This window comes from Harpegnathos saltator, unplaced genomic scaffold, assembly GCF_003227715.2.
Source record: "Harpegnathos saltator strain DR-91 unplaced genomic scaffold, Hsal_v8.6 scaffold403, whole genome shotgun sequence".
Lineage (NCBI taxonomy): Eukaryota > Metazoa > Arthropoda > Insecta > Hymenoptera > Formicidae > Harpegnathos > Harpegnathos saltator.
Genome location: NW_020230210.1, coordinates 287,287 through 315,184, shown reverse-complemented (window position 1 = coordinate 315,184; position 27,898 = coordinate 287,287). Strand labels below are relative to the sequence as shown.

Sequence of the window (27,898 nt, the reverse complement as noted above, 5' to 3'; positions counted from 1 at the left end):
CTTGTAGCACCAGTTCGTAATAAACGGCAGGAACATTGTAAATACTCGCGGGAAAAACGGCGCGAATGCACACTCTCGCCGGATATACACGGGGTGACCTGTGGGTGGTGAAAGAAAGAAAGAAAAAAAAAAAGAAAAAAGAGAGAAAAAAAGAAAGGAACGACCGGACCACCCGCTGGCAGTGATGTACGACGAATTATGGACCCGCTACGTCGCGACGTTTAACCGCGACGTTTTCGCCGGACACCCGTGTATACCGCGTAGTATATATATGTATATATAGAGCATACGTCTGTATGTGTGTTTGTGTATATATATATACCTATAAAAGTGGCGTAGAATCCTCCCTTCCTGTATCATTTAACGTTAAGTACGTCCATGTTGAGCTGTCAGCTCATCAACGATCCTGTATGCGGTGCTCGAGTTATCGAGGATCAATCGAATCTCTCAAGAATTAATTCTCGCCTATTGATCGTGATGCAACTCCTCACAGGATTACCGAGGATTATCGAGAGCCCTGGGAGTTGATTAGATTATCCCGGACTCCATAAAATCCCGCCTGTATGATCCCGCCTGTTGTGTCCTTTCTTCTCTTTTTCTCCCGGATCAGGACTTGTGACTGTTATAGCTGTGTAAATTCGTAGGAAATACCATAGGCCCTTTTGTAGTCGCTTGCGTTTATCGTCCTTTATCCTTTTTTTTTCGTGCAAGTTTTTAATCGTTATCTCCTTCGACTTGCGTAATTATTTTTCTCTTTTTTTGTTACTAAAGCGAAATTATCCCTGGTCATAAATAAGTAAAGAAGTCCTTCAAAAGTGTTTATATATATATATATGTACTACGTTCCCCGACGAGTCCTGACTGATATCCCGAAAGCATTCACGACAGCTGATGGTGTGAATCGTTGGGGAGATCTCCAGTGATCCAACGAATGGAAACTTCCCGTCGGAATCTGAGAGTTTGATTGATACATAAAAACGACGTAATAATACTGTTACCGTAGACGCGCCGATCGGCGACAGCCTTCTTTCTTTTCTTCTCCGCTCCTTTTTCCTTTTCCTCCCCTTCATCCATTCGAGAAACTCTCGCTAGATATGTAATATATATCGGCGGCGATAACGGCGCTGCGAAGTGACTGAGAATTCCATGATACACTAATTAAAAAGGACAACGACGAAACAATAAGAAAAATTATAAGACTAACTACAAGACAAGACTGCGTGCAGCTCGTAAATACGATGATTAATCATTAAATTGCCATCCCCTTCTCTTAAGGAAGGCCTCCTAGGGCAGGCCTCTCATCGCTCCTAGATATTCCTGTCCTCCCGGCGCTTCCAATCCCTTGGGACCCCCGAATTAATCTCGGATCCTGTGAAATCCTCGTGTTCGACAGGACACAATTGAGAAACGTGCCACGTCGCACATTTTCATCCTCGACTTTCGCGAACATTTCGACTACCTGTGAAACTGCGAAACGTTGGGCTTCTTCACTCCCCACCGCTCCTTGCAAATCTTGCACGATTTTCGTATTATTTTTCTTTTCCTCTTCTCTTGTTGTTTTCTCACTTTTCGTATACTGCTACACGTCCTCGTGGAAAGTTGGAGCCCGGCCTTCCGGAAATTCCTAGCCGATCGGTTTGCAGGAGCGATTCGCGCGAAACTTCCACTTCGGCTACCGAGACGGTACACTGTGATATCTGTCGCACGCGATTAAATAATTAGCCACGTAGGTACGTTAATCAGAGCGTCGTGGAAGCTCGATTGCGGTAGCTGCTGCTGGCGACGCCGGCCAGGGCCTCCGCCATCGCCTTGCCGGTCTCGTTCACCATGCTCTTGAGGTAGCCGGTCTCCTTCTGCAGCAGCAGGTGAGGATGGTCGAATTCCTATCGCAGGAAAGGAGATCCGTTTTGAGGAGCGAACTCGCGATTTACGATCCACTCTCGTTACGAGGGCTGTATTTTCCCCGATGAGATATACCTCGACGTGCGCAAGTGGCAGTTCGATAAAATATTTACGATTTACGCGGGACATGATGGAAATACAGTCGCTTTTCGTCGCACATTCGCGACGGTCCGTATATCGCAAAACAGAGACGGAGGGGACACGGTCGACTGCTTCGGACATTTCCGTTTTGGAAGTAATTAGAAATTGCCGAAGCACGCGAGAAACACGATTTGCGTGATAGAGCCAAGTAGAAAAAATGTAATATTATGTAATAAAAATAATAAAACGAATGATCTGTTCTACGCAATTGAATATCAAACTTTCACAAACATGAGAATACAGAATTATAAAAGAGAAAAGAAATGGATTAATTTATCTATCATTTTACTCGGAATAAAAAGAATTTCACTGCTGCAAAAATAATAATAACGAGATGGTTTGAAAAGCATTTTAAAGCTTGAAATTTCTAGTTTCTAAATCGATTTTTAAATATGATTAATACTAATATACTAATTCTTTTATTATATTGCGTGAATGTAAACGGAAACTGTCGAGTGTCAAACATTTTCATTTGTTGAAGTTTGTCATGTTGCACTGCGCACATAAAATTCCTACATAAATGACATTCAAACCGTTTGAAAGCACAAACCCTTTAATTTGCATATATGCAAATTGCGGAGCGATTTTTTCTCGAAATTATTCAATGTTGAAGCAAAGAGCGTTCTTCAGTTTTGACCGCGCACAGAAAGCGAACGAATCAATGTGCAATATTCGTTCGAAACTAGAGAGCTGAAAATTATCTCTTTAAAATACATTCGTTGCAATTTTGATATATATAAATTTTGAGTATAAAAACTTCATTAAAAAATATAAAGTAGAAAGAAAACTTCAATCACCGTCATTTCTCATTAAACTTGGTTTTTTCAGAGATGAAAGCAACGTTGGAAATTTAAAGTGATCAAAACTCTGAAAAACTGGAAACTTCAAGCTTGAAAATGCTTCTCGAACTATCATATGTTATCGTTATTTTTGTCGAAGTTACAAGATGTTAAATTTTACGTATTTCTCACGATGGGATAGAAGCACGTCTAATTGTTGGCTCATACTGTTACCTCGATTCCTCGTTTAGGTCACTAGCGACTCGTAGCGGAAATGTTGGAACTACATTTTGAAAAATAATTTTTGAAGAAACCCTCAGCTGACAAACTACCTATTGTTGTTCGAGTCTTGGCTAAATGTTATCGGCTTGGCTAAATTATGGTTCTAGTCTTGACTAGATATTATTGGGGAACAATACAACGTGGTTTGAATCTTGGCTAAATATCACAAGAATCAATATAGTATGGCTCAGTAAAATGTTATAAGGATTAATATAATGTAAAAGAACCCCCTAATTAATTGCAATTCGAATTTTGGCTAAATAAAGTAAAAGTCTTAGCTAAGACAACTTTTAGTTCCGATATCTCCGCTACGAGGCGTCACTATACTAAATGATTCGAGAAAGTAGTACAACTCAACGGCAAGTCAGACGTACTTTTACGCGAAAGTGAAAAAAAAAACGTAAACTTTAATTGTAACTTTAACCATCTCGTTATCCTTGGTTTTACAGAAATTACAATCCATTAAACTTCGCTGATTTCTCGTAATAGAAAAAATCATTTTTTCAATTAGTGTATGTTAGTAATATATAATCTGTATGCATACACCTACAAATTAAAACAAGTCATAGAAATGACAAGTGACCACTTGAAACGATCTATACAACAGTACCACGAATACAGCCCAAAGAGAAATACCATAAAAGAAAAGGACTCACCACCGCACTGCCGGCGTCCATCACCAAGATACGATCGCTGTCCATCACAGTGTTGAGCCTGTGGGCGATCGTGAGCACTGTGCAATTCTCGAATTTCCTGCGGATGGTTCTCTGGATCAACTCGTCGGTGCGCGGGTCCACGTTCGCGGTGGCCTCGTCCAGCACGAGTATTGGATTGTTGCGCACGATGGAGCGTGCCAGACAAACCAACTGCCGCTGACCGACGCTGAGATTGGAGCCGCCCTCGTTGACGTGCGCTTCCAGGCCCATTTCTTTCAATTCAACTTCCTCGAGTGCTCGCCATAGCACGTCGTCCGGGTACGTGTCAAAGGGATCAAGATTGCGACGCAGAGTGCCGGAAAAGAGGAACGGCTCTTGCGGGATGATACTGATCTTGCAACGCAGGTCGTGCAGACCAATGGTGCTGGTGTCGATGCCATCGATCTCGATCGGACCCTCCACGTCGGCCAGACGGAAAAGCGCTGAGATGAGAGAAGATTTCCCAGCGCCGGTGCGGCCAACGATGCCCACCTTCTCGTGCGGGTGGATGACGAAGTTGAGGTTTTTCAGCACGGGCGGCTCCAGCGGCGCGTAACGCAACCACACGCCCTTGAATTCTACCTTGCCTTTTTGCGGCCAGTCTTCTTTCGGTTTCTTATCGGGAGCGCTCTCGAGAGGAGGTTCGCTATTTATCTTGCTGTAAAGAAGTAGCAAAAATTTCAAAAATATTAATAAGACGTTTACTTGGTGTTTGAATGAAGCTACAATGAAAACTGATTACAACTAAAACCTATGAGAACTAAGTAGGCTTTAATTATTACTATCGTTCGGTTCTCATAAATCTTGATTGCATATAATTGTGTATTATTACATTTAGAAATTATATTTGATTATAATCTGTAAGAAAACTTTATTAAGTTTTAGTTAATTATAAAGAAAATTGTGATGTAATCGGAAGGACATCTAAGAAATTTATCAGAAATTTCCAATACAATTTTCATACACAGATCTTCTAAATTATGAATTTCTTAAATCAAGGGATTATATAATTTACGTTACCTGTATTCGAGGACACGTTCCACTGATGTCATTTGATTCTCGAGCTCGGCGCTCTGCCTCATGCCCCACTGGAACATTCCTGTGAGGCCGATGCTTTGAGTGATCGCCAGGCCTACCCTGCCGCCGTCCATCGAGCCGGGACCGTCGTTATCTAGCACGAGAAAACTCAGAGTGACCAACGCAATATATATCACGCAGAAAACGTCCAGCCAGAAACCAAACGCTCGCGAGGAGGCGATGAAGATGTACCACGCGGACGAATGGAGATCCTGGTGACGATCGAACTCTTTCGTGAGGATTTCCGCCGCCCCAAAGGCACGAATTGTTGGCAGTCCTTGCAAAGTCGCGCTCAAATGAGCGAAGACCGGCGAACGTGCTGAGGAAAGATCGAATATTAAATTATTAAGAGAGAACATAATTTATCACAAAAGTATGATTTATATATTGAACAACCTATCGTACTTGTATTTTATACAATATTATTTCCAAAACATCTCGATATATAAAGTTTATTATTTTATGTATTAGTAGTGCTAATTTATTCAACCGATGCGAGCTCGAGATACTCACTGATACCCTCCAAACGCTTGACGCTGCGGCTGGTAGCCAGGTAGAAGACTCTCAAGTAATAAAATATGAATCCGATGATCACGGTGGGTATCAATAACCAAGGACTCGCGATGGAGACCACGATGATAATACCGAGCAACGCCAGGCCAATTTGGATGCAGTCAATTAGGGCAATAGGCAACAACTCGTCCACCGCACCCATGTCTTTGGAAAAGCGATTTAATACACGTCCTGACGTGTTGGTGTTGAAGAAGCGCATAGTGGCGCGACTGATGCAGCGAAACATATTGTCGTGAAGTCGTCTGGAAGCTCGCATGCATGCCCAGAAGAAGGAGAACGAACGGATGAGGGTTATAACGATAGTCAATACAGTCACACCGGTGTAGATGTAGATGTAAGCATCTCGAGAGAGAGTACTGTTCGGATCGACCACCACCGTGCCGTTGGCTGTTTTGTTCACCTGCGCAATTAATCGCGTTGTTGAGCGAGTTTTGAATAAAGTCGCAGACTTAGAGCTGAGCTATGACATCTATGTGCCTGCGAGCGTATTTCATACTTACATGTATCTCTTCGAAGTCAACCCAGCGCGCGAGGAAGAAGTCCCCGCCGCTGGCAGCGGCTTGCGCCAAGATACAGAGCATAGCCACAGTAATTATGAAGCACCAATTGCCACCAGCGTGGAAGTAATCTGCGTAAACTTTACGAGAAATAGTGCCAACTGTACGCGTCTCGGCCACCTACATGATTTCCATTTCGATATTAATTTTACTCATGATTAATAATCGAAATTACTTGAACCGAATCAATCCGTAAATTGATGGAATTAAATAGACGAAATTAATTGATTAGATCTAAGTAACTGACACTTGACTCAAGTAGCATTAGCTTATTTATTATTAGATATCTCGATATATCTTTGTATGTATGTCTTCTTACCTCGTCTGGTTCTTGCTTAGAAGTATCGTTCGTCATAAATGAACTGAGCGAGGTAATACTGGCGTTACGTGAGTTGCTACGACTAACCGGAGCCGAAGCAGACTGCTCTTCCACCTGAGTTTGAGTCTCCAACAGTCGACCGAAATCCACTCCCATGGAACCCAATTCATCGTACGTTCTGATGAACAAAAAAAGATATTCTTCATGGCGAAAAAATGTAATACTCTGGATATATCTTTAATTGTTCTATTCGACTAAATATCGTTCTCCGTGTAATATTTTAAAAATTTATATTACTAAGGCAAAGAGAATTTTTAAAGATAAAGAAAAGAGGAAATATCAGAACTACACACCCTTCAGCCTGAATAGCCCCATCCTTCAACACGATAATCCTGCCGACATTTCGCAAATATTGCAACTGATGAGTCACCAAGATTCGAGTTTTTCCTTGTAGATACTTATCGATGCACTCCTCAAACATGTGCTTGCCCACGTGAGCATCTACGGCGCTTAAAGGATCATCTAAAAGATATATGTCGGATTCGGCATACACAGCTCTCGCTAAATTAATCCTGGGGAAAATATTAATATTTTATTAATGTGCAATTATCAATAATACAATTCAAATGAACAATCAATCGATCCTTCATATACTCGAATCTTTCATATCTTCATAGCTCTATTCATGTTTTCTCTCTACATACTCTTCATTTCGCAGAAACTTGTAAACTCTTTCAAGAATTCGTGACTTTGTTTAACACGTTCATTGCCGTTCACGCGATATCGTGTAATTGCTAACGATTTTCTATGCGGGATAGAATAACGAAACGGCGCGTGATGTTTACATAGGCCACTGGGGAAGGGATTGAACTCTCGTGGAGGGAGGATGGCCTCCAGCCATCGTCTGTTGAAAAAAAAAAAGAAAAAATAACTTTGGCCACTACACGAAATTCAAATTTTCAGTTTGGCAATGAATGTGTTAAGTTGTACCTGAGACAATCGTCTCGCTCGCGTGATCTTTTCACATGATATTTATCGCTGAAGAACACACCAAGTTCTCAAGATATGGTTATAAAAAAAAAGAAAAGGTACATTGAACAGGCACTGTTAAACAGAACGCTTATCAAAGTATGCGATCATAGAAAGAAGACACTGTTTGCCTGCTGAAGCATGACGATAAGATAATTCTGCATAGTGACACGCGCGTGTATGTGCGAGAATGAAAGAGAGAGAAGAAAGAAAGCAGGTGAACATCAGCTAGATATCTAAGTAAGAACACGATCAAATAACCCCTTAGAACTACATCATGTGCGATAGACTAGTGATGAGTAAGTAATTAAAAGTAATCAAAACAAAAAGAAATCTCTCTCAGCTAGTTCTTCAGCTGAGTCGATGATATTAGTTTTTCGATCTACTGAGATTAACGAACAGATGAAATTTCTAATAATTCTTCGCACCTTGTATAGAATTAACACGCGTGTTCGCAACGAGTTTGTAGCCACGAAGCGGAAGAGATGCGCAAATAATAAACGAGATAAAACAACAAAAGATTTGGAGATCAAATCTTTACACACGTGGAGCATATTATATATTCAAGGTGAAGATCTCGATAAACTTCGCGTGCGTGTCTGGAATTTTTTATCGAGAGAAGCACGAGAGACCAACCTTGCACGCTGGCCGCCAGAGAGACTGATACCTCTCTCGCCTACGATGGTCTTGTCGCCGTACGGCAACAAACTGAAGTCTCTCTTTAACTGGCACACTTTGATCACGCGGTCGTATCGAAACTGATCCATCTTACGGCCGAACAGGATATTCTGTCTCACCGATCCGGCGAACAGCCAAGGTTCTTGGCTAGCGTAAGCGACACTATTGTTCACCTAGGAAAAGAAAGGATATTTTGTGATACACCAATAAAATTAGCAGAAGCAACTCTACTAAAGACTCGCTTCTGGAAACTTTTAAAGCTCTAAAGGTTCCTAAGTTTTTTCTTTTTCTAAAGATAAGAGTAAAGTTCAATGGTTTATCTAAAATTTTATACATTTGGTGTGTACATTTTTAAACAGAGGTTTAAATAAATAATAGATAGATTTTAATATATTTCAAATGGACTCAAATAGAGTTGAAAAATAACGCGCACGTACCTTAATGGTGCCAGTGTGTAGGGGCAACTCCTTCAGGATAACGTTCATCAGGCTGCTCTTGCCCGAACCGACTTGACCGACGACGGCGATCAGTTCGCCGGGTCGCATTTTGATAGTGATATTCTGCAGAGTGTCCTCCTTTTCGTGATCCAGCCACTTGGCACTGGCGTTCTCGATAGAGATGATATATTCATTCCGATCGCCGCGACCCGCGTGATCACCTTGATCATATTGCACTTGCTGATCGTCTTTCTCCTGGTTGACCTTCTTCTTCTCTTTCGCGTTCCCCGTGATATCTACCTGCATGATGTCCTTTGAGTCTTTCTTTCCGTTGATCATGGACTCAGATTTACTCGTGTGGTCGATCTCGTCGTACATCATGAATTTCTGTAGACGTCTGATGGACACCATAGCTTCCGCCGTCTGCGTTATTCCTAATTTGCAGGACGAAGAAAATGTAAAACCCATCTTGATAATTCATTTGGGATTCTCAACAATATCAATTGACACTCATGCGATGGTGAGTTAATTCTTGCGACGAATGGAAAAGGGAAGAAAAAAATAAACAGATAAAAAGTAAAGATATAAACTAGCAGAAGTAAAAGGTAGAGAAAGATTAAAAGGAAACGGAGAAAATCGAGATGGAGAACAAGAGACCGAAAATCAGTGCGAGAAATACCTTGCGGGAAGAAGACAGTCATCGTTGTACGTAGAATATTGTAGTAGGCGGTCACCATGAAGACTTTCTCGGCCGTTATCTTGTTGTCAAACAACACGTAAACCAATACTGTGATGAAGAGTGACATTCTCGTGGTGAAGATGATAAACGACATCGTTACACCCCGAATATACGATGTCGCTCTGATGACGTTGATTTCTTTCCTGCAAACAAATTTCACCGTATTTACGTTCCTTCTTTTTTTTTTCTTTATTTCATTCGTTCTTCTCTTTTCTTTCTGTCTCTTTTCTTCTCCCTCTCTTTCTTCCCCTTACGAATTCTTTGTTTGTTCATTCTTCGAGCCGGAAAACCACACGGGCGCTCGTATATTTCCTTTAAGCGGCCAATGTTTTATTAAACACCCACCTGATCCAATGAAGCGTTCGGTCGATACGAAAATACGGAGTAGTCGAAATAAAACCGTACTGTACACCGTGTGTACAGATATTTCGGATAAGTGTGCATGGATATTTAATATAGAGCTTGCGAGCTGCGGTTAGATATTAATTTACATGTCGATTAAATGGCGTCGCGCGCGTGAAAATTGTTTCAACGTATCGAGGTAGATAATTCACTTGCGATGTAATCTACTCGCGTCAGAGTTCGTTAAACTTTGAGCAGGTAATTGAAGGAATTTGATGTCGAGAACTAGAAAGATTTTCGAAAATGTTTTAGAATTTCAAAAGTTATTGTTATGCTTATATGTATATATATGTGTGTGTATAGAAAAAGAAAGAGAGAGAGAGAGAGAGAGAAAATATTTTAAAATATAAAATATAAATTTATCTGATATATTTGAATTGATAATTATATGTAAATAATATACTTAGAAGCAAGAGATGTGTTTGAAGAGAGAGAAAGGAAGAAAGCGAATTTATCACGAAATTCTCAATAAAAACGCACAAGTTCTTGATACTTCTTGAAGTAACATAAAAATATGATAGTGCAACGATAAAATATTGATAAATGCGGAATGTTCTATTTGAACGACAAGGCCGTTGATTATCATCTTGTCCAACGATATTATTATCATTTTATCAACGACTCGACTTCAATCGATGAATATATTTCAAGGAATGAGCGCAAAGCATATATTGCAGATATTTGTGAAGTTTACAAACGAAAGCCAAAATCGAGCTACAGTGTCATAACGACGACCGCCTTATGTAAAAACTAACAGTGTTCAAGTCAAGACAAAAATTGAACAAAACGCGTGGGAACCAATTGAAATTTCTACCGTCCGTCGCACAGTAGGCAATTAACGTTAATGTCGTAATTGCGACACGAACATCATTTCATTTAAAGACACGATTTAATCGCTATGAAGCTGCCGTGTATTTTGCAATGTTTCTTTTTCTATTCCTGTCGACGAAGGCTCGTCTTCTGCTCACGTGACTGATATAAGTATTACTTACGTAATCTACGTAAGTGCAGTACTCACTTTCTCGCCATTTCGATAAGCGCGCTGAATGGCTTCTCCCAGGTGTACATTTTAATAGCTTGAATTCCACTAATAATCTCATTCGTCAGTCGCACTCTTTCGTCAGTCCTAATGGCGGTTTTAAATCTCAGAACCGATGACTTCTTTCCCAACCACCCTGCGAATTTTCCAGATCCAGGATGTGAGATAATAAATTGCCGGTCGGCGATATTTAGCGATTCGCTTAGTAATACGCGTTAAGTAACGGCAAGCTCCTCACGGTAAATAAAGACACGAATTTAAAATAGAGTCTTGAAATAAGAATTTGAGAAATATAGAATCTAAAACATAACATTCAAATCTTACAAACTTGGCGATTTTTTGAGATTCAGCAATTTCGAAGATCTCTACGATAACTCGAAAGTTCCAACAAGTTCAAAACTGAAGAAGATCTCGACTTTCGAGGAGTAGATATTAAACGTTTCTTGCGGCACGTCCCTGCCGGGATTCAATCTCTCTCAATTATCCCTCGCGAAGACAACCATTGTATTGAGCCATACTTTCAGTCTCTCGCTCAATCACAACGAGATGCCGCGAGCCTTGACTTCTTCTCCTCCTTCTCAACTTCGCAACCGGCACGTCGCGTCTCTTACCTTGCAATGGTATGAACAATAACAGAACCGCCACGCCGATGAGCGAGGAGATCTCAACTTCCATGTACATGAAGTACGTGAGGACGATGGTCTCCAGGGGCCCAATCCAAAGATAATGCAGGAATATAATGGCCACGTCAAACCTGCTCACGTCGTTCGACAGGAGATTCACCGCTTGGCCGATCGTGGTCTCGCCCAACGCGGTCCTCGTGAGCTTCAACGACTTGCGATAGATGAGCGAGCAGCAGGCCACGCGGATCTTCATGCCCATGTGCAAAATGGCCATCATGTAGGGATGGATGACGAACACGTTGACGGCGGAGCACAGGATCACGCCGGCGGCGTATATGTAGGCGTCCGTCGAGTCTATCTCCTTGGTATTGAAGTACCGCAACAGTCGACCGAGGCACAGTGGCTGCAACACTCTGGAAAAACACGGGAAAAACGACTATGAACTGAGAAACGAGTTCTTTTTTGTTGTTCTTTTTTTTCTCTTTTTCTCGGAAAGGTCAAAATTCCTCACGAATGACCAACGTCGCGTGATGGCCGCTGATGAAGCGCGATACTGTGCGAACGCAATTTTTGTCTTGGACATTATTGCCGGATGGACAAGAAGTAAATCAACGTTATTATTATTTATTAATATTATTAATGTTATTCGCGCCACCAGTCACGAGCATGTGTTAACATCGACGGACCAAAGAGAGCTGCTCGTCCGCGCAGTTCGCGCGGCGCATCCGTCTTATAATACAGGTATGTAATTGGGTACGTACCTAAGTGAAATCTCCATGGCGGCCAATATTATGCCATAAAGCGCGATCTTGAGGCCGAAACACCTGATGATAACTTTCAACAGGCTGGGCTGCGCTCCCTTGCCCCGACGTTGCGCCGCCTTGCATTCTTCCTCCCAGACGTCCGCTAATTTAACACCAAGAATACCACTTGTATGTTCGTTAAGCGGTTTGTACAAATCAGTTACTTCAAGATCTCTGCGGTAACCCACCCAGAAAGTGCGTAGGATCCAACTGCGAAGAAGCAAACCACACGTTTTTCTTCTCTCTCCCTCTCCCTCTCTCTCTTTCCTTTCATTTTTGTTTTTTTTTTTTCGTTTTCTTTCACTCGCACGAACTGTCCGCAATCTCGCCCGCCGGAAATTCTTTTCGCGTCTCTCCCTGCTTTTGTTCTCTCTTTTTTGTTTTCTAAAACGTTGCTCCTACAGCGTATCTCGCTACTATATACCTGCGCGCAGAGCCCTAAGCTATTATTATTTCCTGTATTACGTAACGTGAGACCATCTCTCGAGCCCTTCCTCAGATTAGTTTCAAGTTCGTGGTTGAAGCACAGCCCGAGAGAATAGAGCTTAAGGGTAATTTTTACAAAACTCGACTTCCATCAAGCATATAAGCATCGTCGAGTAAACATATTTTTTTCATTATCTTAATTAGTAGATACGTATCAATGTGAGATAAAAATAAAATAATTAAATTAATATAACAACGAGCTGTGCAACACTATAATGATGTTTGCGGTAAAATATCGAATTGGTGCTTGTCTTCAAATTTGCGGTAAAATATCGAATTAGTGCTTATCTTTAAACTCGCGAATAAACCACAATTTTGGCAAAAAAAAAGAAACCTTGAGAACGATTTCCTTGATTTTTACAAAAACTGTTCTCAATCCACTCCAGAAAAGTGGCGATTTTTTCCTCCCAAGATAAATCGGCTATCGAATATCGCCGACTGCAAAAAATTAATTATCGTTAAGAAATTAAGTCGTAATTTAACTCGCGCGCAAATCACGATTTGCCATCCGTGTACATATCCGTATACAATCAAATAATCGCGTCAAATTGCGCGTATATACACGCTTAAACACACTATTGTTTGTCAATACACAAGTAATGATGCATCGATGCAAACGCTATGTGTACAATGTCCAAGTAGTCCAAGGTGGTTCCCTGAGCATTTTTTATTCATCGCTTATCTCGTCGCTGTTCGATGCAGAGAGATAATTCGCATACTTCACTTCAGGACGATATAATATTTATTGCTATTACTAACTTAAGGTGAACACGAATGGGAGAAAACAGGTAAGCGCGCATAAGTAAACCCGATGTTGCGCCCGTTTTATCTCGTTGTTTGCGCGGCTATTGTGCCGGCTGTTTAATCTCGGAAAATAACTGGATATTCCGCGAAAATATGACCCGGTTCGTCGAAGCGCGAGATAATACTAATTCCCTCGTAATTAAAAGCATCTTCCACGGATTAACGTAATCCTCAACTCACACAGTATTCGACTGTGCACGCGATTTGCTGGGAGAAAAGAGTCTCGGTGAAGTCTCGAGTACTCCGAAGAAATCATGATAACAGCAAGATGACCGAGAAAATGATCGAAATATGAGAGGAAAGTGAATTTTACAGTCATTTTATTTATTTTATAGTCATTTTATTTTATAGCCATTTATTGTGATAATTTGCAGTTTTTACAGTCATTTACTCGTCGCTTTGACGTCGCCGTAATTTTCTGTTCCATATAAAAGACTATCAAGCGTGCAGTAGTGACAGATTTTTCCAAAGTCAATCACTATACTGACGACACGATTGCGACAATGATTTAAATTTTCGAAATATGCACTCGTAAACATTCGCCCCAGTAAGCAGGAGGTGAAGAAAGAGGAGAAGGAGAACACATCGATTTCTTTGTCGTCCTCCCGAAGACGTCTGAAAATGGTCTGTCTCATGTTATATAAGACGGAAAATAATAACTTGAAAACACGAGTGACAACTCTCGGCAGAAGCTCATTAAAAAGAGGAGAGATCGATCGTAGTATTTTCAAAAATGAAACTGCTTTCTATAATTTTTATGGAACAAGTTCTTCACGTCCCCCGATATACACGTTAAGTATGTACAGCTGTATCTTCATCTGTTGATTTTCGATCGAAGGTAAACCGAAAAGATCACTCATCGAGAAGCGCAGAAAAATATAAATGAGATAATATTTATGATCGACACGTTGCGCACCGCCTAATTAATTCTCACGTATTTATATCTCTACAATGACTTCGCGTTTGTATCATCTCGAAATAGCTTCTAATGAATCGATTCTCTCTCTCTCTCTCTCTCTCTCTCTCTCTCTCTCTCTCTCTCTCCCTTTGCTGGTCTCTCTAATCTCTAAGAACTCTAAGATCGCGCGGAGTCTTCGTTTCTTCTGGAGTACTCCTCTACAGTTTCTTTTATCTTGAAAAATGTCCTTCATCGTTCTACGATTCGTGGAATAATAATCGGAAACGTCTCTTACTTCTTACTTACCTGAACGTCAAAGCGCTGAGGAAATTGGCGCCTTTCCTGGGATTCTTCACCCTCTCGGCGTGCACTTTCCCATCCATCACGACGCGACAATGCAGATCTCTCACTCTTCTGCAAGAACACAACAGATTTCTGTGTAAATTTTTGCGTATCCCTATGCGCGCACATACACGCGCGCACGTTCATACACGTACACGCATTACGCAACGCACACACGCGCGTGCCCGCGAACACACGTGTGTACACAAAAAACACTCCCGAGCATGCCGCGAAATTAAGTACAAATCGGCAGGATGTTTACTCAAGTAGGTTCTCCGTTGCGCGAGAGTGCTCGGAGAGGAGCGAGAGAATAAAAGGAGAGGACAAGGAGTATGCGTGTCGTAATCCACGTGAATCGTGACGCAGCTGTCGCGCCGATTACGACCTGCTTCTTTCTCCTTCGTCATTCCACTGTCCTCTCCTCCATATTCGTCGAAGGTAGCAGGTACGATGAGAATTTCACAGAGACCCCCTCGCAACTCCTGCGCGCGATCTATCCGTATCTTATCATCGACGTGATTCGGCTAAAAGCGCGAATAGCCGATCGTCCCGGGAGGGAACATTGCATGGGGGTCAAGTATGGATCACAATTTACGTTTTGCCTATCAGTGTGAATATTGCTATCAAACTCCACATACTCGGGTATCTAAAGTGCTCTCTTGAGTTCCTAGATGTTTGCTAAATCTTTCGCAGGGAGAAAATTCTGCGAGAAAAATTATATTAAAATATACATTCCTTTTTACAATAATTGTCGCCCAAGCTGCAGCTATACTGATAAATTAGATTGCTACAATAAATGGTAAATTTGATGAACCATCACAAGATATATGAGATACACATTATTGTACGTTTGAAATCTATTACACGCGAAAAGTTTGTGTGTACGGGTGTGTAAGTCAATAAATATAATACAATATGAAATATAATATCCCATTAATAATAATGAAAATGAACACATGAAATATCGGCGAAACAATTCAATTTATACATTGCGTCCGTTGCTACGTCCCAAGTGCGTTTCTTTCATCTCAGTCTTATGAAGAATATATTATGAAGCAATTACCGAATACGGAGAAACTTGACCACCGAGCGTAAACACCGAGCGCACAGCACACCAGCACTAACAGAATGCACGTCACACCACACTGTGTGTCCCGATCCGACGTTCCTATTCCTGCCTCAGACGGAGCAGCAGCATGTCGTCTCACTGCTGTGTCCCACGAGACTCGTGGTACATGCGTGTATGTACGCAGTTTAATATGGGCTGTTATCAGCGCGCGCGACACGCGCTCCTCGAGCGCGCGATAATCACTCCCGAATCATTTTCGTAATATTGCGGCATCGACACTGCATTCGTCGTATCACAGCGCGCCGTTATGCCTCATTACGAGATTCGTCGCAACATCAATTTCGAAAGATTTTCGAAGGCGATATCCATTGCTTTTCTACGCACCATTGAGCGTTAGGTTAATGCCTTATCATTAAAATGTCTCGCGATATCCTTTTCTCCCTCCTTCGTTCTCCGATGCCTTTCCAAATGTCGGTACACTTTTTATCATCATATCTCTCTCTCTCTCTCTCTCTCTCTCTCTCTCTCTCTCTCTCTCTCTCTCTCTCTCTCTCTCTCTCTCTCTCTCTCTCTGTGAGCATTTTATTTTTCCCGTCAACATTCCATCTCAGCGGTATGGGGTAATTCATTTCATAATTATGAGTACAAATGCGTTCGAGTGACGTAATTCCTTCCACATGAATGTCTCTTATTCAAACCGCAAGCGCGTTTGGGTGAAAGCTGATATTTAGATTATAAATGTTTTACCGTCAGCTGCAGAAAGATCTCAATTACACTCCAATGTCGGGTGTAAAGTGAAAATTGTGTGTAAAATTGAGTTGCGCGAAAATAACGTGAAATAGCCGCGTTAAAATCAAATGCCGGACTATAATTTATGGAAATTTACTATTTTTCCAATAATCAGATAAAATACCACGAGCTATTTCGTATCTTCAGACTTTGAATTAGGAATGGAAATCGATTTTATCTGTTTCTAGCACGGAGTGACAAGAAAGACAGGGAGAAAGAGAACGTAAGCTCAACGGTTTTTCATTTTTTCTTTAATGAAACGAGCTTATGATTAAGATATCAAACAAACGACATCTGCTAAAGTATGAACGTAATCATTTGTATGATAAATCGACGTTAAATTTAATGATAGATAAACTGAACAGACACTTGTCGGGCATATATTTAAACGTACATGCAAATCAGAAGAAAACATCCGAGCGAATTCATTATATAGTCGCAAAGTTATCCAATCATACTATGTGTGCTAATTGAGAACTCGTGGAGAAATCTTGCTTGCAAATCTATATATATAATCTATATACATAATCTATATACATAAATGCTACGTAATGTCATTTGTGTAAAAAGATGCGAAGAAAGAGTAATTAATAGTCGTACATAGATATATGTGGAAATGGTAATTTCTCTAAATGGGAAATCCATGGCTTAAGTTAAGAAGTTATTAGCAAATAGTAAAAGAAAGTCTAATTTGCTTAAATGGATATCCAGAATGCACCTTACGGTACCGTCAATACTATGAAAAAAAAAAAATCTTTTTTTCATTTTGATTACTTTCGATATTACATTCTGTAATTTGTAATTAGTGACGAGCAAATTCTGCTCGCACAAATGGGACTTCTGAATCAATATGAATAATCAATGAGACCGTTATTAACGATTCTCAAGGCTAACAAAAAAAGATAAGGGCAAACAATACGCATGCGAAACTTTATTTCCGAAAGGAGACATCCTTCGAAATCTTGAATTTGGAAATCTTGCGAATTCGGATCGGATTCGAGTAAGCGAATTGTTCTCGTTGCTTTAGGATTTACAATTAACGTCAATCATCAACGATAGCTGTTGTACTTAGCTTGACTTTATAATATCTCTCAAGAATAATACGCAAACGCGCTTATCATAGATAAGATTAGATGTTCATAAGAAATCAGTGAAGGTATCCACGTCTGTGAAATTTTCCAATTCTTTTACAATTAATTTTCATCGAAATGTTCAATTCGCGCTCATTCCTCGATAATGCGCATACTGTATTTTTGTATACCGAATCGCGAAAGTAAAATTACGCAATCATTCGATGATCGTGTGAGATTCGTGAATCGCGTGAAACAAAATTCGACCCAGCTTGCCTCAATGATGTCACCAATAGTTATATAACAAATTAAGCAGGATGCGTACGTAACCGATACTGTTCCTCGAAATCTGTATTTTATCGTGCACAAAAGGATCATCGTTTTCCTTTTCCAGTGTACCGTCGGTCGTAGGACCAATGTCCCATATCGATCAATTGTTGATACCGATACTAAAAGTGATAATATTCGACTTCCGCTTCCCGCTTTTTGACCTTATTTTCAAGGTGCCCCGTTATCTCGCTCTATCACACTTCTTACACGCGGATGTTTAACAATAAACATCTTTAAAAAGAAAAAGGGATATATATATGTGCGTATATCTATATGTTTTTTATACGTACATCATATATATGTACACATATATAAGAAAACTCTGGAGTATTAAGTCCACTTCTCTTAAAATAGCATTATCAGTCACGCAGTTTTAATCAGTAATCAGTAACGCGATCAAGATTCTCTTCGATTCGGGCTTTTTTTACTTGAACATGGAACGGCGTAGTCGACTGCATTTAGAATGTATTACATCATATTACCATAAACGACATTAAGCAAACAAATCGCAGAAAAGCAGCTGGTTTGACCAGGGACGATCGAATAGTAAGCAGTAAGCGCGGTACGATGAAAGCCTTGAGGACAAAGTCCTCGAAAAGCTTCGTTGAAAATTACGTCGTATGTCATCTTAGAAGTTCGTTTACACATTCGACGGGAATTTTATCTGTGTGGAAATAACCGGCCGCCGAGTAAAAGCCAAAGTATTCACCAATGCGAACTCTTCTTCGCAATTTCTTTAATCGTTAATTTGCGAAATGTCAATATATTTCCGAGAAACAACGATTGAATGGACATATTAACCAGCGATTTATAACATACTGATATATATAAAATGGGGCGTAACTGATGAATACCTACACATGCGAAAAGGATACTATTATTGTCACTCTAGAGATAACGAATCGATACGATCTCTGTGATTTTTGCCATCGATTTTTGAAAGCCTTGTTACGAAAGCAACGATTATAGCGTTACTAACGAGAAAATAAATAAATAAGTAAATAAAAATAACGTCTTTAAAAATCTGAGAGAGATAGTTTATACAACGGCAACGGTCTTGCAATTAACATGTTATTTTGCAATTTTAATTTAAATTATATAACTACCAATATTTATAAATATTTATACAAACAATAGAACAAATAATAATGGGACACATTAGCCACGATTCGGTCGTACGAGTACGACGAACCGACGAATCTTTCGAAACGAAACATCTCACGAAAAAGAGAAAGATCTTATTTCTTGCATTTTTCATTCATTATCTCTCGAAAAATCAAAGCACTTTTCGGATGCGTCGGGGGGAATTACATTCTATAAATGCGCTCTAACGGCTTTTAAAGCATTTTTACTAATTACGATGAGTCGTAAAGTTTAAAGGAGATAACGGCCGAATAGGGAAAAGTAACTTAGTGATAAGCGGCAGAGCGACGAACGAATTTAACGATCAAGCAAAATTTCGATGACATGCGTGCAATAAAAATCTAGAAAAGGAACACTCGCGTATAAACGGGCGCGAAATCGTGCAAAGAATTTAATATAACGTTTTCAGGAAGCAACACTTAATGCGTCTAATATTGTAAGAAGTACGAGCATACACTCATACTGCTTTTTTCTCTGTTTCGCGTTTGCGGTGCGGTGCTATAAAAACCGCTAGAAAAACATTCTCGCTTGATAATGTTTCTCGCTTGAAATATCTTGCGCATCCGATACGGAGAAACACCTTTTTGTTGCATGATCATTATATGAGACGTTTTTCTCACAATCTGACACTTTCTTCGGTTTGGACCGAAAAATATTGAACAATTGTTTACAACGACAAACATACAAGCGGCACAATAAACATTTCCGCGAATTAACGATTAAATTAAATCCCCCACGAGCGATGTTCCTTTATTCAATTTTATCTAGAGTGATTGATTCGCTCGGCTAGAGAGATTTTTTGAGCCGCACCCATCGTATCGATGCTCCATGATCTCTGCACGTTTTATTTCTCAAGCATCGGTGTAAAGACCGTATCACACTGGCGACTCGCGACTACGGCTGCGGCTGCGATTACGATTGCGATTTTTCCTCGACCAATCAGAAAGCAGCAATTCGCGGCTGCGACTCACAACTGTCGTTTGGATGGCTCTCTGATTGGTTGGGGAAGAATCGCAATTGTAATCGCAGCTGCAGCCGCAGTCGCGAATCGCTAGTGTGATACGGTCTTAACACGTTATCAGAATATTATCGCGGCAATTAAGTGCAGAAACACAACGTTTTTGCGCGTAATCCGAAATGCCGAGAATTAGCAAGACAATCACGTACCGATAAGAGAGCAAAATTGTGAGACAGTCGCGTATTTTTCTTCTCGTATTTACTGTACGCTAAAAATCATCTCTTGCACAGGAATAACTAATCAATCGATCTCATTACATAATATCGATGAGTTCGCAATCGACTTATTTTCGGTGGAATTCTACGCGGAAAAACTAATCGCCGCGATACCTAATTAAAAGGTCAATCAACTTACTCTCTTTTTTTGCACTTGTAATTTACGGATGTATATTTTCAGAGGAACTCGACAGTTTTATACGTCGCGATACTTATATAATTATAGCTTTACATTTTCTAATACTGTAATTTGCGTAAAAATATATTCTCGAAGAATCTCAATAGATTTCCACAAGCCGCAAATTAATCACAAAATAATCACGAGAATGTACCGTATCAAAATGCGAATCGTTGCTTATAATTATATTATTAGGTCCCAGATTATATCGTATACATCGTGTTATTATTACATCGTACACGCACACGTACTGACAGTTCCTTCTAATTACACCCGTCGATGATTAAAAACGATTCACACTCCACGAATCGTTAATTCATATATCACGCTCGAAAAATCTCCCGTTGCGCAGCTCGGCGCGACTATTCGAGCCCTAATGAGGCCGCGGTTAAGCCGAAGTCCGTAAAGTTGCTCGTTACCAACGACAATCAATTAAGATCAATTTATTGTTGACGCAACCGATATTACGGCGAGAGAGAACGTAATGCAATTTTCGCGCGTCGCTTTTTCGCCGATCGCGCGACCGAGAACGGCGGCGTTGTTTGAACTATTCGTCGCGCCTCGTAGCGCTTTCCGCTTAATGAAAACGCTATCAATTCCGCAAAGTGTTCCGGAAATAAAAGGTAAGAGGGAGGAAACAAGCAGCCGGTCGCGATAAATATTTTTCGAAGGAGAGAAACGGTCTTCTAATTTCCCGCGAGCGCAAGGACGAAGCGTTTCGCGCAGACGATCGGGGAGAATTATCGGGCATTTCCGCGGCGTTTATTAGCTGATGACGTACACGATAACAGAGTTCCCTATAAATCGTCCTTGCCGCGTAATGATTCCATACACAAACATCACGCACATAACGGCATTAACCGCCTGTCTTTCCAGCGGCCGTTTCCTATCGACGTCGCTGAGACCTTCGCAGGCGATCGACGGCTGATTTGATTTCGGTGGGTCAAACGACACGGGGTGGTCTTCGTTCCTTCTCTCTTCTGAATTGCCGAAGCAGCTTCGAAGACGACGGCATATAATGTATTTCGCTCGCGTCATGACCTCGTTTACAGTGTTTCTCAACGACGATCATACAGTTTCCCAGGAATCATACAGTTCGCGCGTCTGTTCGCCGCTCCTCGTAATATTTCAAGGTAATGTTTCAGGTTCGCTGCGGGAATGCCTCAATTAGCCGAAACTTGCGAAAGATATCTGGAATATGCTTAGGAAATGTTGGAGAAGAGAAGACGTCTTCTAATTAGAATTATCATTACAATTGTGAATTGTTATCGCGAAGAAATATTTCTTCATACGAGATTTATATTGTTCGATTTGTATTGTTTCGATTTATATTGTTCTGGTGTTGTTCTGGAATAAAGTCATGTGCACGTGACAGCGTTCGTCAATGTAATCTTAAGATGTCTTTCCAAAGTTTTTGTTGAGATCGAAGTGCGACTTCACGGTGACGCTTGTCGAATTGTGCGCGAAGAAAAAGTGCATACGTGCTTCGAAATTAAACGCTTTTTAAAGGCTTGGTTGATTTATTTGTTATTCTCGTCGGCGACATCAAGCATCTCCGCGGTCTAGTTCGCTATAGACCACTTTTAACCTCGGTTTTTACTTTAGTTTTACGTCACGCAGCAATCGGCAATGCGTAGAAATGATTGAGCCGGTTGCAAGGTACCCGTGCGGATTTTGCAATTCCTCTCCAAGTAATTTTCAAACGTGATACTTGGTGTATATACGTATGCGTGCGCGTACGCGTGTATAAATGCATGAAAAAGGATAATGGGTGAAAATGAAGCCTGTTCGCTTCGTTTGACATACGCGTAAAAGTGCAACTCTTTTGGGAAAAAAGTATGAGGAAAAAATCAGCGCGCCTGAGCTATCGTTTCTCTTGTACTTTATCATACGCAGAACAAACGGACAAACATACTCGATGCCACCCTTTACCGTATTATTTTTACGATATTATTACAGACTACGATGTTCTACTACGATAAGATAAGACGGCGAACGTTTATTCTTAGTTATTGTTTGTCAGGTCAATTCAACAGGTAGCTTAGATTATCTTATCGCGTGAATAGAGCATAGTGGCTATATTTATTCTTCTGTATATATACCTCCTCTGGAAAGGTAAAAATATCTTCTTTTGTATTAGGTTGTTGCAGATGAAATGGCCGTTTTTCAAAATTCAAATTTCCCGGCCGAGTAGTTCAGCTCTTTTCATGCAGCTGTCGTTGCATGCGTGATATTTGAAAAGTATATGCCCCACACACGTAAATTCGCACGCATAACCTTACTTTCATCACATTGTTTATATCGTTGAAAATCGCTGTCTCTTCGGCATGGAAAGTAAGGAAATGCGGATATTCTTGTACGAATACAAACTTGGTCATAGTGCGGCCGAGGCAACGCGAAACAGAAACACTGCTTTTGCGGAAGGTTCTGTAAGTGACCGAATCATTAGACGTTGGTTTGAAAAGTTTCGGTCTGGTGATACAAATCTCGACAATTTGCCTCGCGGCCATGCACTATCAGTGATTGATGACAATGTTTTGAAAGACATGGTTGAAGCAGACTCGCGTTTATCAGTTCGAGATATTGCACACAGCATCAACGTTCACTATTCCACTGTTTCCCGACACCTAAAGGCCATGGGGAAAGTGAAAAAGCTTGACAAATGGGTACCACATGAACTGACTGAGAGAGACAAGCTTCGCTTCCGTATGGAAATCAGCTCATATTTGCTTTCCCGACACAATAATGAAGGAACATTGAATCGAATAGTAACGTGTGATGAAAAGTGGGTTCTTTATGACAATCGTCGACGTTCTGCCCAGTGATTAGATGCTGATCAAGCTCCGAAACACATGCCGAAACCGAGCCTTCATTCACGTAAGGTTATGGTATCTGTATGGTGGTCTGCCAAGGGTATTGTGCATTTTTCGTTTTTGAAAAAGGGTGAAACTATAAATGCTGACAAATATTGCCAAGAAATTGACATTGTGATGGAAAAACTGCGTATCGAATAGCCAGCATTATTAAATAGACGCGGTATATTATTGCTCCATGATAATGCTAGACCGCATATTGCAAAAAAAACTGTAAAAACATTAACAGAATACAAATGCGAAGTTATCCCTCACCCTACTTATTCTCCTGATCTTTCTCCAACTGATTACCATTTGTTTGTTTAAGCATCTGGATAACTTTTTAAGTGAAAAGGTATTTCAAACAGAAAGCGACGTGAAAAATGCGTTCAACGAATTTCTTGCATCTCGCTCTTCTAATTTCTACGTGAAAGGCATTGATGTGCTTGTATCACGTTGGGGGAAGTGTATTGAGGTGGAGAGAGACTATTTCGATTGACGAGATGTATATAAAGTGTGTCGAATAAAAATTTAAATTAAAAATTAAAAAATGGCCATTTCATCTGCAACAACCTAATATATTATCTCTTTTAAGGTAATTTTGCACGAAGAGGAAATACTCGGCTGCAAAGTGCTCCGATAATATCACGTCAGTGTATTGAATATCATTTCGCTGTGCAATAGTTATCTTTATCTTAAAATTATTCCGAAGAAGATACCGCATGCAAATAATTTTTTTTTTATTTATTATATAAACACGATTTTCAAGAATGTAAATATAAGAGTGACGTTTTCGCGCACTGTGGAAAGATTTTATCTTCCAAGAGGTTTGATGGATTATCTACGCGGATTCGTCAAGAACTTGATTTTATTTATAGCTCGCTTGAAATTATAAATATATTGATGTCTGCATATCCGTATGAAAAGTACAAACAAAAAAGAAAAGACAAGATGTAAAAGAATAATTAAACGAATATAACGAATATAAGACAACATTACATATTTTTTCGCATTAGTTTATACTTTCGCATTAGTTTATACTTTCTCATTATTTTAATTTCATACGCATTTATAACCAATTTCTTCAACACGACTGATATTTACGACCTCTGACAAAAATCACTATTTAATTAATAAGATTTGATTGACTGAACAAAAGAAATTAACAATATTTAATTTAATCAGCTTCTTAATACAATTGACACGAGTACAAACAAATTAATAGCTGAAATTATTAATAAGCCGTTAAGTGTGAGCTCCTCAAAAACCCCGCGAATTATTTTTCGCAGTTTTCCGCGAAAAACCTCCAACATCCGTGAAATAATTATCATTCCTGATTATTTTTCACCGCACGGGTATTTCCTCATTCATATCGCTCAAATCATACGAGTTGTCACAATGTCGCGTGTAAGTCATATAAGTCATATAAATCTACCGACGTTTTTCGTTAAAGCGAATACTCAATCAGAATCCACAAATGGTAGTGAAACCTTGCGTACTTTGCACGCATACCTCTAAAGTATACACACTTAGAAACAAACAGAGATATCCATTGTTTCTTCATTACTAGTCACTTGTTATTTAAATAAAAATGTTGGGAATTCAGTGACTCGCCTAAACCTGAATACAACAATATGACGGCTCATGTGATATCAACGGCGTATTTAAAGAGCTGATAACAAAAACACACAGAGTGATTTATGTAATAAACCTCTCTCTTTTAGTCTCTCTCTTGCTCGTATAAAAATTACTATAGGTTGTTACAGGTCAGTTATAGAGATATGCAGGTTTTCGTCTTTATTATGACGCGTTGATGAATTATTCTGCGATATCTGCTCTGCGATTTCTCGTGTTCGTGAATATTATGATCGGAAATTTAAATGTATCCAAACTTTCTTCGACTTGCCGCACTATAAAAAAAATTCTCAAACGCGTTCGGTCGCCATTGAGTATTATTGTAATATGATTTCGTTGCATTTTGCGATGAAGCGAGCGGTAATGACGCGTGTTTAAATAAACTCTATGAATCTCTCTTTCGACGAATCGTCGAGCGCATTTCTGCGAAATATTTTTTATTTGTCCGTTAACGTCATCATTTGTACAGCCATTAACAACGCCATTGAATACTTTGGCGCTAACAGACAAAGGTTACGAGTAACGTTCCAACATCAAAATACAAAAGTATCTAGACAACATAAATGGCTAAGATACGGTCTTAGACATCCAAAAGACATTTTAAGAAAATATTTACATTTCTGCGAAATATTTTTCCTTCTTTGTCTGTTAATACCGCCATTAATAACGCCATTGAATGACAGACAGAACAGCCATTGAATACTTTGACGCTAACAGATAAAGGTCACGAATAACATTCCAATGTCAAAATACAAAAATATCTAGACAACGGCTAAGATGCGGTCTTAGACATTTAAAAACAATATAAAGTCTGTCAGACGTCTTTGAAATATCTAGATGTTCTAGATATTGATATTGTCTGGGTAATATAACGACCAACTATTCGGCCGTTGAATTACTTTACTGAACGGAGAACCAAAAGAACATTCCCGAGTCGCGTACGAATCATTCCTTTTCTCGCTCTTTGACGAAGAGAACAAAAAGAATCCCGAAGCTATTGCCGTCTCAGTATCTCTCCTTCCTCAAAATTACGCGCTCGCTTTCTACGTCACTCTGGTCCCGTTTGACAGACAGAGAGAAAGAAAGGGAAAGAGAGAGCAAACAATATACAGCGCTCTCATCGTCTCTCTTCATTCTTTCTGACGATCGAATACGTTTTATGTAAGCGCGATTCACGATGAATCTCATAAATTTTCTAAATCCATTCGAGTTACACGTTTGCACTTTATAACCGCCAGCTACCGAGTAATATTAAATCAAGTTGAATTCTGTTAAGGCACTCACCTCGACTGATCGATCGGATGGTTAAACTGTTCGTTCACTATTCGTTGCTGCGTTATTGGACAGAAGAAAGAAATGCTATCAGTTCATTAATCCGCACGATAACGTAATGGAATACCCCTGGTAATGATGGACAATCGACAAGCGTGACGATAAACAGACACGACCAATCGGATGAAAGGTCGTCACTCAACTACTCGATTACGCGCCATGTGCCATTAACTAACCCCAATACAGCACGTGATACCCGCCGGGTGGAAGAAAGCTCTCCCGGAGCGGAGACGAAGCATGCGAGAAGAGCGCGCCACAGTCCGATGTAGTCTCATGACCGACCGTTGCGCAAGAAATGCGTGTGCGCGCATGCGCGGATCACAGACCGTGCGGATTGGCTAGAGTAATTCCGCGCGGCAAATGTTTAAAACCTTTGCAGTTCATTTCGCCACCGAGTTCTTGCAAGAGTATTTCTCCTCTGAACACATGTAGATTTGTACAAATGAAAACAGTTTATTCTATACCGAACTCTTTTCAAAACAGTGTTGTACAGTGATATTATATTGTAAAAATAGTAATAATCCTAATAATTTGTCTAAAGATAAATCCGCGACGGCCGCGCCCCGACTCATGCTGCTCCTCCCTCGTGAATCGATATTATTTATAATCTTATTGTTAGTTAACAACTTTTACGTATGTACATTTAGTTGTCTTAATTCGTTAGTTAACATATTACAATTGTTCCTCGACCTAGAGATGCCTATGTGTGTATATATATATCTAATTTAAATGAATATATGTATATACACATATATATCTAACTTGTTGCAAATGCAACTAATGTCATCCGCGCCAAGCCTGTATAATAGCACTTTCTTCGAGTAATTTGTTTAAAGATTAATTACCGCCTACGGTTACTGTATATTATTGTCTCGTGATATACTTAAATCAAATTTTACTACGCTAGCTCTAAGACATTTCCTTGTCGTGCAGTCTCTTCAAGTAATGCAAATCTACCTCATGTATTAGCGAATCCTCACGAGAGTTTCATCGCAAATTTCTCGCTCTCGGCTTCGAATTAATCATTCGAATCACGCCGTATGAACGATGATAACATCTCAAACCTCAATGTTATTGAGTATTCTTACGCGTTGCGCGTTGCGCAGTCCCAAAGATTCGGTCGGGAGATTCATGGATTGTTTCGAATCCTTTGACTCGCAAACCATGTTAAAGCAAGTCAATCAATGGTTGAACTTTTTGACAATAAGCCAACCGACAGCTAATCTACTTCTTAATAGTTTAACTAATACTTAACCTGTTTAACGTAATTTTTATGTCGAAGAATAAAAAGATGGAAATCTGAAGTTTCCTGATGCTGACGGAGATTGAAATTCAACAGAAATTTCAATTTCAATCGACATATATTTATAGATCGCCTGATATGAATCCATCTATTCAAATCCATAAATTCATAAATCCCCTATTTTAAAGATCATGCAACATTCGGAAATGTTACGACTCTCGAATTCCATTCTCAAAGATTTACAAGCGCTTCGAATAACGTATATTCATTGTTATGAATTTGAATCATTGTTGTTAACTCGAAACTTCCAAAAGTTTAATCACTTCTCATCGTCAGCCTCTCTTCAGATTCCACAATTTGATATATTAGAGATCTTCCCGATCTCCGATCTTCAATTGAATCTTTGGAGCTCAGAGTTT

General features: G+C 40.0%; 1 protein-coding gene across 3 annotated transcripts; it reads right to left on the bottom strand.

Moving 5' to 3' along the window:
* On the bottom strand, positions 1-27,894 carry LOC105182855 (probable multidrug resistance-associated protein lethal(2)03659). 3 transcript variants are annotated; one of them, XM_025301124.1, is made up of 15 exons: positions 26,189-27,894; positions 14,570-14,677; positions 12,034-12,285; positions 11,261-11,685; positions 10,629-10,785; positions 9,149-9,351; positions 8,470-8,903; positions 7,991-8,205; positions 6,679-6,897; positions 6,326-6,503; positions 5,950-6,126; positions 5,390-5,849; positions 4,820-5,195; positions 3,761-4,457; positions 1-1,883 (listed from the first exon to the last, which is right to left on the bottom strand). In XM_025301124.1, exons 2-15 carry the CDS (start codon positions 14,644-14,646, stop codon positions 1,740-1,742), a joined length of 4,014 nt encoding a protein of 1,337 aa, XP_025156909.1. In that variant the 5' UTR covers positions 14,647-14,677; positions 26,189-27,894; the 3' UTR covers positions 1-1,739. The 3 variants fall into 3 exon arrangements, with proteins under 3 accessions (XP_025156909.1, XP_011138927.1, XP_025156910.1); XM_011140625.3 differs by lacking the exon at positions 26,189-27,894 and adding an exon at positions 15,669-16,176; XM_025301125.1 differs by lacking the exon at positions 26,189-27,894 and having other exon boundaries at positions 12,034-12,178; positions 14,570-14,626.
* Positions 27,895-27,898: the final 4 nt, after the last annotated feature.